Genomic DNA, 13,858 nt, shown 5'->3' on the forward strand with positions numbered 1-13,858 from the left:
TTTAAAATATGAATAGAAGCTCACAATATTAGATATAACAAATGTAATTGCTACCAATATCACTTGTACAAATGGTCATGGGTTTAGCATAGGTTCTCTCGGTAAAGGCGATTCATGGGACTTTGTCTCAAAGGTTCAAATCTCTGACTCTGTATGTACTAATTGTCAAAATGGTGTTCGTATCAAAACTTGGCCTGGTGGACACGGTGCCGTCAAGGATGTCACTTTTGACAACATCAAATTGAACAATGTTGACAATCCACTTGTTGTTACTACACATTATTGCGACAATGCCGCTAAAAAATTCTGTAATGGTAACGACAACGTGTCTCTTCCTATTAGTGGTATCACATTCAAGGACATTCAAGGGTAAAGTACAATTGATTTCCTTTTTATTTTAGTAATTAATCAACCTCTATAGTTCCGCTTCTAATGTTGGTAAGCCAGTTATCAGTATCGACTGTGCTACACAAACCCCTTGTTCTGGCTTTACTCTCACTAATGTTAGCATCAAGCCTGGCAGAAAAAGCAAGGCAAACGTCTGCAAAAACTTGAGTAACTCAAAAAGCATTAGTTACTGCAATTAATAAAGACAATATATCTTAATTCACATATAAACTTCAAGAATAATACTCTAAGGCCCCTATTCATTAAAACTCAAATTGAATCTGTCTCTTTATCTAATTGGCTGCAACTGATGATGAACACAAATAATCGTCATGTTCTCCCATTTTCTAAGATTGCAGATCATTGGTACGGGTCTTTTATTGTAGTTGCACACTTTAGATCTGAATTGTTTTTAATGTATTGATTAATTTGAGAAGCTAGCGCTACACGCACAAAAAGTTGTATTTACTTCGTACAAATTATTGATTTATTATTTCCTAAAAGTATTTTTTTCTTTCTTAAAGACCGAAGATATTAATTCGTCTTTCATGAAACATGATTTTAGTTTTTAAACAAGTTTTAGGTAGCTGAGATTATATTACTCGCTGAGCAAGAAAAAATCGTGCCTTAAGGTCTATGTACCTAAATTCTGGTTTTAAATATACAGCTTGTTCATACAATGCCGCCTTATCTTATATTTCAAGGCATTCGAGTATTGTATAGCCTGACATGAATAGTTTTGTTAAATACATATTGAATATATGACTATCTGAGCTGGGTACTTTTATTTGAGCCAAATTATCTGCACAGTATGTAACACGAAAATGATTACAAAATGAAGCACAAAACTAATCAGCTAAACTACTTGTATCATGTACAGACAAGTCATGTTTGAGGTTATATGCACATTTTCCATTGCCAGAAGTAAACTGATCAAATCGATCACGTATTACAACTTTCTAGATAACTGAAACATTGTCTCTTTTTTTTTTTTTTTTGCTAAGTAAAACCACTGGATTCTGCAGAACATGATTGACTCAGAAACGAGAAACTTTTTTGAACAGTACTTTGTTCGCTTTTTTCTTGTCTAATTCCAATGCGCTAATATGAGATTTATTCATTTTGTTTTGTATCTAAAATTCAAAAAGAAAAATGCGTCAAATACTGCGTATTTACTCTTACAAACGCAACCAAATGGTTTCTTGTCAAACCTCGGCTTAAAGGTTCCCTTCTAAATTACTGGGCTTTTGGTTATGACTCTTTACATATGGAATTTAGAGCAAATAGGTACCTATAATCAAACAATAATCCTTCGCAGATGAAATTGCCCGGTTCTATTTGATACAATGCTTTAATCAAAACCTCAATTGCATATCTAAAAGAGAGATGATTGTCATTTTCTTGGCATAATAGCTGCTTCTTATAGAACTAAAGTCATTGAGAGCATTATAAGTATGAGTTTTGAATCTATGCTGAATTAAAGAGTTTGATAAACCTTGGTTTTTGTACATGTATCACGGCTACGAATAACTTTCCCGAGAAACCAAGTAATCCAATAAGAAAACGCCAATGTTTGACTTGAAGTTTTGATAATTGCAGCATAAGACAGATAGATGACTATTCGAGTTATAACTTGGCTTAGAAGCTCCAAAAATGGCAAAGGAGCTGATGCAAATAGAAAAAACAAACCGGGTAACTTTCTATAGAAAACCTTTATCTAACCAACACCACACAATCAGCACTGACACTTCTTGTTTGATAGCCATTCAACAGCTTAAGTTTTTTTTCATGGCTTCTTCAAGCTCTATACTCAAAAATCTAAAGTGGTAATATTTTTTAACTTTATTCAAATCAATTTGATTTCAAAGTTTATATGCATGCATATGCCCAATTTACCTGGAACATGATTTAATCACTTGTACAATCTTTTTTCTTCTAACGGCTAGGAACCAAATCTGGGAAAGATGGTATTATTCTTGACTTGTGATTGGACAGGATATACCGTTCAGTTAAAATTTATGTCGAGTGAAACCATCAATGCATGTAATATTCACTCTAAATGTTTTTACCAGGAACGAAAAAATATATAAATACAAGAAAAATTGATGGATTTCAATGTCATTAATCTCTTTACAATCATTACAATGGTTTACATTCCTTCTCTTTCTTCCTCTCTTGCCCTCATTACTGTCCTTGCCTCTGCTGCTCAAGCTGCTACTTGTACAGTTTCCAACAGCGGTAATGTTGCCAACAACATTGTCACTGCCTTCAACAACTGTAAGAACGGTGGTACTGTTGTCTTCAGCAAAGGTGCCACTTACAACCTCAATGACATGGTCACTGTCCAAGGCTTGAAGAACGTCAATGTCCAATTCTACGGTACTCTTAACTTGCCTGCCTACGACAAGAAGTACAGCGGAGGAAGCGCCTACTTTATCATTAAGGGTGACAAAATTAATTTTGATGGTGGATCTACTGGTGTCATCAACGGCAACGGCCAAAAATGGTGGGATGCCAAGGACAGAACTGCTCCTACTGTTCTTAGAATTACTGCTACTGGTGGATCCACTTTCTCTAACTTCAAGATTCTCCAAGCTCCTCGTGCCCACATTGGCATCACTGGCTCTGATGGCGTCACTATCAACAAGGTCACCATAAAAACTGTCTCTTCCAGCAGCAATGATGCTCACAATACTGATGCTATGGATGTCTCCAACTCCAAGAATGTTACTTGGACCAACTCTGATGTTACCAACGGCGATGATTGTTTAGCTATCAACGGCAATACCTCTGGTGTTCATCTCGACAATGTTCATTGTACTGGCTCTCACGGTTTCTCTGTCGGCTCTCTTGGTAAGGGCAGCTCATCCGCCACTGTTTCTGATATTCGTATTCAAAACAGTTCTTGTACTAACTGTCAAAACGGTGTTCGTATCAAGACCTGGCCTGGTGGAAAGGGTTCTGTCAGCGATGTTCACTTTGTTGGTGTTCAACTCAACAATGTTGACAACCCTATTATTATCACCACTCACTACTGTGACAACAACCAAAAGTCTTTCTGTAGCGGTAATGACAATGCTTCCTTGACCATCAAGGATGTTGAGATCAAGAGTATCACCGGTTCTGTCTCTTCCAAGGGTAGCCCCATTGTCAGCATCAACTGCTCCAAGAACACTCCTTGTTCTGGTTTCTCCATGTCTGGTATCAATATTTCGAAGGCCGCCAAGACCAAGGCTAACGAATGTATCAACCTCAGTGGTTCTAACAGCATTTCTTACTGTAAATAAGCAATGGTATAAATGCTGCTCTATTCGATAGTATACCTCATACTGATTTAACAAGAAATAAATTTTTTATTTTTTCTATGCTAGAGTACTTTTATTACACTTTATGAGCAAAATTAAGTTCTAGAAATTAAACAGAGTATGAGATACATAAGTAATATTTACAGTAAGTTATAAGAAAGAGCAGAAAATAGAAAGGAGGTATAAGAGAAATAAATTAATAACAAATATTAACCAGTATATGTGAGATACTTACACAGATACGAGGAGGTAGTTGAATATCATTATCTTGTCAATTGTATAATTAAAAATGAGATAGTCTTCAATTCACTATATTCATACAACTATACGCTTGATCGACAATATGATCAGCCAATACTAAGCTGTGATTGATGCAAATAGTGGCTACATCTAATATTATCCCTTTCTCTTTTTTGTTAAATAAACAATCCAAGTTTTTACTCCACGGTTTACAATGTTCATCTATTATGCTTTGGGGAACTTGTTCAAGGATGGAAAGTATGCAGTTTTTATTTGATTTCAGAGATTATTAAAATATATCCAATATTTTTTCTGTATGGCTGTATAAGAAGCTATTCGATTAAAGCCTGAATCTTATCTCACTTGTTATAAAAAGTGGATTCATCCAAAAATGAAGATAAACATCACGAAAATAAAGCAAATAACAAGGAAAAAAAGAAGAAAAGTCACCAACTACAATACTACAACATTGTTATATGTCGAGGATCTTCTCCTTTATACTCGTTGACTAAAAATATTGTTGGTTGACAACTCTACAAATATAACGCAGAAAATTACTCATTGATTATATACAATCACTCATTTTGCTTATGCTTTTGATAGCCTTTTCTAAGTTGGAAATTACATTCTACTTACGACCAAGTTGGGAAATACACGTTGAATCATACATATCAATAAGTGACAACGCAATTTGTTAATATTGTTGAAGACCTTGAGAGGTAAGATGTCCCTGATTGCTTAAAAGAGGAGACAAAATAGACAAGTTTAAAAATCAGCTCTTTATAGTCTTTGTAGTCAATCGAGAATAGCTTTGGATAAAGGAAATAATATAGATGACATAAAGCCTTTCTTAATTGTATTCTGGTTGAAATCTCATTCATTAATGTAATATCATACTGTTATAACTATATCTTTTTTTTCCCTTTGTATCTGACATCCTCTCTGGATCTTCTCAAAAATATTTCTTCCTTTACGGAAGGGCGATAGTTTAAAAACGGTTTTATATATACAGACAATATCTCGATCGCTTCAAAATACTCAATCATACAAGTACGTTAAATAAAGACTGCTTACATTTTGAAAGTGTTTGTCAAAGATGAGATGAGTTATTTAACAAGTTATTTGAGTGACTTGAAATAATGCTTATTATATCAACTATTACAGAAGCTCAAATGTTGCAATGCGTATGGTAATTAATTCTGCTTAATTGACAGCATGTAACAGACACTATATTGGGGCTTCTGTTTCACAGAAAATTTTCATTTGCATGGGACAAAGGAAAATCTCGTAGATCTTTTTAACGAGCTGATACGTACCATGTGACAGTTTGAAGCAAAAAATATCATTTTATGCATTAGTCTTAACAGAAACATTAACACTGCTCTTATCTCAAAAGCTTCAAGAGATACGAGGATAATTAAACCTTTTCAGATGATTAGTTATGCGCAATAAAATTATTTTAATAATCTTTAGTCGGAACTAGAATCATGCATAACAGCTTTATACTCAACTATATTTTTTCGAGTTAAGTCTTTTGTGAATTGTGCTCTTCTTTTCCTTATTTGTACCTAATAAAAAAAGTCAGATGAACTTGAGTTTAAAGTTTGTTCATCTAATGAGTATCATCACTTTATTCTCCAAATTTGTACAATTTTTCTATAAGGGCTTTAGACTATATTTGCATATGTGAATCAATAGGGTCTATACATGTGTACAGGTATGACAGTTACCAAATTCCAAGTACATAATGCCGTTTTTTCTATCATCAAAATAATATAGTAGCTAATCAACAAAACACACAATTAAATCGAACGATAAAAAAGAACGTAGCCTGGCTACAAATCGCACGTTTTTGATGACAGAATTCGTGAATACAAAATAAAAATTGTAAAGAACGAATTGTACAACGTAGTGTTGAATACCGAAATTGCTTTGCGTATGACAGAATTCGAGCATGTAAGGCATGTGTAACGCAGTTGACACTGAAGCAGCTTTTGTGATTTAGTATAAATAGCCAGATCAAGCTATAGATTCTTTTTTCTTTACTCTTCATCCAATTCCAATCCTTTAGTTCAACAATGGTTTACATTCCTTCTCTTTCTTCCTCTCTTGCCCTCATTACTGTCCTTGCCTCTGCTGCTCAAGCTGCTACTTGTACAGTTTCCAACAGCGGTAATGTTGCCAACAACATTGTCACTGCCTTCAACAACTGTAAGAACGGTGGTACTGTTGTCTTCAGCAAAGGTGCCACTTACAACCTCAATGACATGGTCACTGTCCAAGGCTTGAAGAACGTCAATGTCCAATTCTACGGTACTCTTAACTTGCCTGCCTACGACAAGAAGTACAGTGGAAAGAGTGCTTACATTGTTATCAAGGGTGACAAGATTAACTTTGATGGTGGATCTACTGGTGTCATCAACGGCAACGGCCAAAAATGGTGGGATGCCAAGGACAAGACTGCTCCTACTGTTCTTAGAATTACTGCTACTGGTGGTTCTACCTTTGCCAATTTCAGCATTCATCAAGCTCCCCGTGCTCACATTGGTGTTACCAGTTCCAACGGCCTTACTCTCAACAAGGTCACCATGAAGACCGTCTCTTCCAGCAGCAACGATGCTCACAACACTGATGGTGTTGATATTTCCAACTCTAGCAACATCAACTGGACCAACTCTGATGTCACAAACGGTGACGATTGTATGGCTATCAACGGTAACACCTCCAACGTCAAAGTTAATAACGTCTCTTGTAACGGTTCTCACGGTTTCTCTGTTGGCTCTCTTGGTAAGGGCGGTGAAAACGATGTTGTCTCTGGTGTTTACGTTCAAAACAGCAAGTGTACCAACTGTCAAAACGGTCTTCGCATCAAGACCTGGCCTGGTGGAAAGGGTTCTGTCAGCAATGTTCAATTTACTGGTGTTCAACTCAACAATGTTGACAACCCTATTATTATCACCACTCACTACTGTGACAACAACCAAAAGTCTTACTGTAGCGGTAACGACAATGCTTCCTTGACCATCAAGGATGTTCAGATCAAGAGTATCACCGGTTCTGTCTCTTCCAAGGGTAACCCCATTGTCAGCATCAACTGCTCCAAGAACACTCCTTGTTCTGATTTCTCCATGTCTGGTATCAATATTTCGAAGGCCGCCAAGACCAAGGCTAACGAATGTATCAACCTCAGTGGTTCTAACAGCATTTCTTACTGTAAATAAGCATGATTTCTGGTATTAGAGTGCTCTTTAGCAGTAGATATATCTTTTCAGTTTAAATCTGATAAATAAACAACGTTCACAACATTAAAGTTCATTTAAATTATATTAATGAAGCACAATACCTCTTAATAGATCTACACAAAAATTCTTACTAAAGCTATTTATTCTGTCATGAATTTTTGCTTGTCAAAAGTAAGCATCATCTCATTTTTAACTTAAATTAGTCTGATAAAAAACAAAGAAAAATTTATCGTTTGTTTTTGATAAACTATAAATTTCTTTTATTCTTTTTTTAGGATAGACAAAAAAGATGTGCAAGAGAGTCTTATTAATCAATACAATTCATAGATTCTACTAAGGTATTTGTGATACAGCTTTTCATTAAATAAGCCTTCATCTTGTACCATGAAGAGATTTTATGATTATTTCAATAATTGCATTAGAGGTAAAATAAGCTAAGCTTAGCAAGAAAAAGAAGTGTATTCGTTGTACACTGTGTTACTCACAAACTAGAAGCTAATATCCTGACAAAACTTGTAAGCTCCGCTCTTTCTTCTTTTTGCGTAAAGTCAATTTTTTTAGTTTTTGTAAGAATTTCAATTTGAAGCAAAAGCATGTGATGGATATTTAAACAAGCAAGCCATCTACTCACTTATTTCTATGATTACTAAAGAAGGCAGGGAATGATATTATCTTGATTTAGATCAAAAAGTTTGTAGAACGAATGACCCTTTTTAGTGCTTTAAAAAACTTTATTTAAACTTGTCTTTATGACTTTTCAAGTTCTATCATCTTGTCTGTATATTTAGTCTAAAACTTCATATTCAGTGTATACTCTTTCTTGTTTTAGTGTTTTACTTGTCTTTGAGTCTTTTTTTTTTTTTTTTTTTTTTTTACAGACATGATGTTTTTCTCAATTTACAGGACAAGTTTGCAATACTTATATATTGTAATCATTATAGTTACACGCATGTTTTTGGACATTGAGCCGACAAGTCATGGTCTTTCTATTGATTTAAGAGCCTAGGCGATGATCGCATCTCTACTAATCCATTGACATGTACCTTTTGTTCTTGCATGCTGGATGTATTCGCAAGAGTATGAGACTAGCTTTTGTTAATGCACACTCTCAATTATGTTTATATAAAGAGCATTTAAAGTCAGATATGCTTTCACAAACTTAGTCAGATATTTGTAAAGCAAAAATGAAGCGGAAAAAAGTGTTGGTAAAACGTTACAACAAAGTCGATCAAAAGAAATTTTCATAAGCTGAATTAGTCATTACTTAGTAAGCCAGAAAACCAAGCAGGGAGGGCAGCGGATGGATACATGCACCTCAAAGATCAGGAAAAAATAAGACCGAATGTCTGCTGAGAAGTGTAACAGTGGTACTTTTCTTTTCGCTCTTTCTTTATTTCTCTTTCTTTTCTTCATTTATTTAATTTAAATATGGAAGCCATTACGCATGAAACTTTCTTAAATATTTTATCGTTTTTAAGCACAAGCGACCTAAAAGAAGCACAATACGTTAGTAGGCGATGGAATAATATCATAAGAACACAATTTCTATACAAATACCTTCTTATAGACCACCATACTAACTTGGATAAAGCCACCTTGTTTTTTATACACAACTCCAGCTTCTCGCGTTCAGTCAGATCGCTTCAAATACATCATCCTTATTTCCATTACCAACCCACGACTTGCTTCCAACTAACTTCATGGCCACAGATATTCCCCAAGATTTCACATTTCAATTTATGCTTGGAAGGCAAAGTTTATACCGATCTTGATGATTTACCAGGTCCGATCATAGACGACGAAGGCCAAGTCATTCAGTGTCTTCAATGTGACCCAGCTTATTTTGAACCATGGCTTGAACTCCAGGATATCAAAGAAAAAAGCAAATTTATCATCACATCTTCTTTGCTCCATGCAGGCAATTTTGTTAAATTAACAAAGCTGGATATTGATTATAGCTTATACAACGACAATACAATTTTCTCAGCTCGAAAATACTTATTCTCTGCACTCGAGAAAAATGTGCCCAACCTAAAATATCTACATCTCAACAAGATGCCAATGTCCCTCAGCAGCTTAGACGCACTACATAAATGTGCGTCTACAATTGAGCACCTTCGCCTGACAGAAGTTAATTTCGTATACACAGATGATGCTGAATACAACAACATCGTTCCTGCTTGTTCTGTGAAACAACTTGAGCTTGATATGGTGTTTGACAAAAAGAGCGAGCATTCGAAAATCCAATTAGCACAGTATATCTCTAGAAAATACATCAACACGGAAGACCTGACTCTTCATTGTGAAAATGACTATGAGACAGAAAGATGGAACAAGTGTATGCTGGGTATCTTTCGTCGTTGCAAGAAGATCAAACAATTCGACGTGGGTGTTTTGGGGTACAACAAGGAGCTTTTACAAGTCTTGGATAGTATGGAATCATGCAGAATACCTCGTCGATACATGGCTACGGTGGGCAAGTTTGAAGAACTTAGATTATTAGCTGGCTCTAAGCAACGGTTCAACATTGAAGAAATGACTGTAAGTCAACAATGTCATGATAGTGGTCCTGAACTTGTATGTGTTCTGAGTCGATTTCCAAACCTTGTTTCTTTCTGTCTCAACAAACTTTCACCTTATTCTGCAGAAAAGACCAATCACCGACTCAATATACCCATCAACACATTACTTGGTGATCATCCCGAGCTATTGACTCTAGAATTGAACGATTGTAAAATCTACAAGGCCAATTTTGATTCGACACCTACTAGTCAAAATGTGGACCCTAATGATTATACCAACAAGACTGTTTATTATCCACTAAAGACTGTCAGATTAATTAATGTGATGCTATACAACAAACCTTGTATGATGGGTGGTGCCCTTAGGTCTACTGAAAACTGGTTTTTTGCTCGAATGTACCTGAGATGTACTAGTTTAGAAAGCTGTACTATTAAGTTTTCTTTGGCATACGAAAGCTTGAACAATATGCCTGAAGATCATTACCTGTACAATGAAGCTTGGGTCAATCCAATCATCATTGATTTTCCAGTAAATACAGACCGACTCAAATATGTGAGCATTCAAGTGGCAGATCGCAATCACCTCGTACTCGTCAATCAAGACCATCAAAAATATCATTATGCTTTAGAGAAGATACCGTTTGAAGAAAGAAGCGAGTATAGATTATTGACGGATGCTCGAGAAATCTCAAACCGCGATATTCTATATATTCGTTGTAAGAATGTGAATCGTGTGTTTGACCTTGCTCCTTTTAAAGACCCTTTCACTTCTTATTATGATGATGATGATGATGAACTTGAAGAAGACGAAGACTATTATAATCGATACGGAGGTGCCAATTATTTTGAACGCATATTTGATAATGATGGAGGCTATTATTCAGGAGGATATGGGTTTCGTCGTTCAATGTATTTAAACTTTTTACCCTTCACTTATTCTGAATGATTATCTAAATAAAACGCATTTTAACCCCCCGAGCTCAGGTCGTGCATAAACCTATGGAAATAGTGTGCATGACTGCTTTCAAATTTGTGGCCATACACTGCGACTTTTTTCATGTAGAGTGTATATATATATATATGTGTATACACAGGTGTTGTTTTTTTTCCTTTGATATTCTTCTTCTCTCCCTATATTCTTTTTCTTTTTATTCTCTCTGCTTCTTTCTTTGATGGAGTCCTTTAATCACAAACAACAAGATAAAAATACTTCACCTTTATTGCTTCACTCGGCATCTCCTTCTTTGTCAACCGCCACAAAGCCAAAAAACCTTCCACTGACTCAAGATACAAATTATATAGGCATAACTATTAGCGACGAAGCACCCAACAGTAAACAATACACAAGGTATTATAATAAAAATAATACCTCTATTCCTCCTCCACTTCCTCCTTCTTTTATCAATACCAGCCTAGCCAACACCAATACCTCTTCTGACTATTATATGTCACCTTGTTCAGCAACAACTACCTCATCTTCCTTTAGAAACAGTCATGTCATTCTAGAAGAAGAGCCTTCTTCTCCTACAACATATATCATTCAACCACCCAAATCTGGTGCATTTCGTAAAATCAATAGTCAAGCAGATTTACCAATGGCACACCATCAAAGATTGAGAGAAGGCAAACGATATGGGGTAAGTTGAATAATTCAGAAATGTACATTTATTCATTCTTTTTATCATGTAGCCACTGTATATGCTTACGATCGAACTTAAATCAACATATTCTTCATGCAGTGATGGATTCAAATATAATGCAACTAGTAATCCACGCCGTGTGCTAACGAAACCAAGTAAAGCATGTAGAAATGATGGATATGACAATGAAGATTTTGACTACGTTTTATATGTTAACGATATACTTGGAAGCACAGAAGGCCACAAGTAAGTTGCATTTTTTAAGGAGATTAGTTATCAGGAGTTAAATGGTGTTGTAAGATATTTGATTCTTGATGTGCTTGGTGCTGGTACATTTGGTCAAGTTGTCAAGTGCAGAAACACAAAGACACAAGAAGTAGTGGCTATTAAAGTAGTAAAAAACAAGTTGGCTTATTTTAAACAGAGTATGATGGAAGTAGCCATACTTGAGATGGTAACAAGTCAAATGTGCTTATTGTACGTATTCTCATACTGTTATTGTTAGTTAAATCAACGATATGATGAGCATGATAAACATCATTTGCTTAGACTAAGAGACACGTTTATACACAAAAAGCATCTTTGTCTTGTATTTGAGTTACTCTCTGTCAATCTATACGAATTAATCAAACAAAACCATTTTCGTGGACTCTCAACCAATTTGGTGCGTGTGTTTACAGCGCAAATATTAGACGCTCTTACTGTATTGAATGAAGCAAGAATCATTCATTGTGATTTAAAGCCTGAAAACATCCTGCTGAAAAAGTAAGTAAACAAGGCTTTTTTCTAAGGAAAGGTGTTCATCTATATAGTTTGGAATCGCCTACACTTAAAGTGATTGATTTTGGATCAGCATGTCATGAAGTACAGACAATGTATACCTATATTCAGTCCAGATTCTATAGATCACCTGAAGTACTTATTGGGTTACCATACACAAGTGCTATTGATATGTGGTCCTTGGGGTGCATTGCAGCAGAGCTATTCTTGGGCTTACCATTGTTTCCCGGAAGTTCAGAATACAACCAGCTTTCTAGGATTATCGAAATGCTAGGGTAAATTTGTTTCTTGTTTTCAATGACTGACCATTGACACTTTTTGTATATCTAGAACCCCACCTAATTATATGATTGAAGTGGGTAAAAATGCACATCGTTACTTTGATCGAGATACATCCACAGGCGAAAAACGATATGAATTCAAATCCATGGAACAATATGCTCGCGAACAAGGCAAGTCAGAACAACCTTCTAAACGTTACTTTTCAGCAAAAACCTTGCCTGATCTCATCAATAATTATCCTATTATGCGAAAGATCCAAATGACACCTAAAGAGATTGAAAAAGAAAAACAGAATCGATTAGCATTTATAGATTTCCTACAGGGCCTGTTAAACTTAAATCCTATTGAACGATGGTCACCCCAACAAGCGAAAAAGCATCCTTTCATAACTGGAGAAAAATTTACAGCTCCCTTTCAACCACCTTTTATTCCTCGAAAACAACACCACTCAAACAATTTGCCTTCTTCGAATTATCAGCAACCATTGAATGATAATCAGCAACACTCACCTACTATGCTAACAACAGGTTATCGTAATAACACAAATGGGATGCCAACTCAAAGTTATTCTGATGTTTATTTATCGCCTGCATATTCGAGTCTGCCTAACCATTATGAGAATACAAGTCATTTTAATGGGCAGTTGAATAATACGAATAAGCGATCGTCCTATGTACCACCACTACCAAGTGTAATTGAGCCACCTCATCATTTATACCATCATAACAGTAATATACTCGATGTGAATCACACAAATGGTCTCTATATGCAACAGAGCAATAATCATGCCCATGGTGGTAATCGGCCACGCGCAAGCACATTAGGTACAATGGAAGTTCCGCCACAAATCCAATGGGCAGCCATGGATCAAGCAGATGGATCATTAGCTACTGAAGGATCTCTTTACAGTCCTTATTATCCTTATGGTCAACCTCCTCCTCAACAGCAACAACAAAAGCCTCCTTATGATCTCAGTCATGGTTATTCCGATCCCAACAAGAGCGAAAGTCTTTTATTGCCACGCTGGAATAATTCTCAACGCACAATTGATTTAGAACGCGATGGGGATTGGCAAGAAGAGCCTACAATGTTTTTGCCACTCACAAGTACAAAATCAACTCCTCATAATCGACAATCGCATAAGAGAAGCAACAGTAGTAATGTTCGATTTTCTGATATGTCAAATCATAATGGGACACGGGTATCCACTAGTTTGCATCGATTTATGCGTGGACATGCTGTCCCACACAGTCGACAAGATTTAGAATGGGATGGTGTAATCCATCAACACACAACGCATGGCCAAATCGATAACGAATTGGACAAATCAAACAATCAACAATGGAAAAAAGACCAACCAAAGGATTGGATGATTGCATAGACTCTTTTTTTTCTTTTTTTCTTTTTTGGTGTGTCAAAATCAATAAAGGTTTTGTTACAAACAAAAAATATATCTCCAT

The 13,858-nt window shown here is 35.8% G+C and overlaps 3 protein-coding genes across 3 annotated transcripts; 2 read left to right on the top strand and 1 right to left on the bottom strand.

Moving 5' to 3' along the window:
• Positions 1-1,485: 1,485 nt before the first annotated feature.
• On the bottom strand, positions 1,486-2,609 carry B0P05DRAFT_558818 (uncharacterized protein). The gene is made up of 3 exons (XM_051580178.1): positions 2,150-2,609; positions 1,883-2,079; positions 1,486-1,815 (listed from the first exon to the last, which is right to left on the bottom strand). The coding sequence occupies exons 1-3, from the start codon at positions 2,151-2,153 to the stop codon at positions 1,639-1,641; spliced, it is 378 nt and encodes a 125-aa protein (XP_051430841.1). The 5' UTR covers positions 2,154-2,609; the 3' UTR covers positions 1,486-1,638.
• A 5,930-nt stretch (positions 2,610-8,539) lies between these two features.
• B0P05DRAFT_558824 (uncharacterized protein) lies at positions 8,540-10,640 on the top strand (the record flags this gene model as incomplete). The annotated part of the gene is made up of 2 exons (XM_051580179.1): positions 8,540-10,569; positions 10,623-10,640. Exons 1-2 carry the CDS (start codon positions 8,603-8,605, stop codon positions 10,636-10,638), a joined length of 1,983 nt encoding a protein of 660 aa, XP_051430842.1. The 5' UTR covers positions 8,540-8,602.
• Positions 10,641-11,141: 501 nt separating this feature from the next.
• On the top strand, positions 11,142-13,779 carry B0P05DRAFT_574941 (kinase-like domain-containing protein; the record flags this gene model as incomplete). Its single annotated transcript, XM_051581614.1, has 6 exons — positions 11,142-11,333; positions 11,386-11,582; positions 11,637-11,790; positions 11,842-12,101; positions 12,149-12,391; positions 12,447-13,779. The coding sequence occupies 6 exons, from the start codon at positions 11,142-11,144 to the stop codon at positions 13,777-13,779; spliced, it is 2,379 nt and encodes a 792-aa protein (XP_051430843.1).
• Positions 13,780-13,858: the final 79 nt, after the last annotated feature.

Source organism: Gilbertella persicaria (assembly GCF_025201335.1).
Source record: "Gilbertella persicaria strain CBS 190.32 chromosome Unknown B0P05scaffold_52, whole genome shotgun sequence".
NCBI classification, from domain to species: domain Eukaryota; kingdom Fungi; phylum Mucoromycota; class Mucoromycetes; order Mucorales; family Choanephoraceae; genus Gilbertella; species Gilbertella persicaria.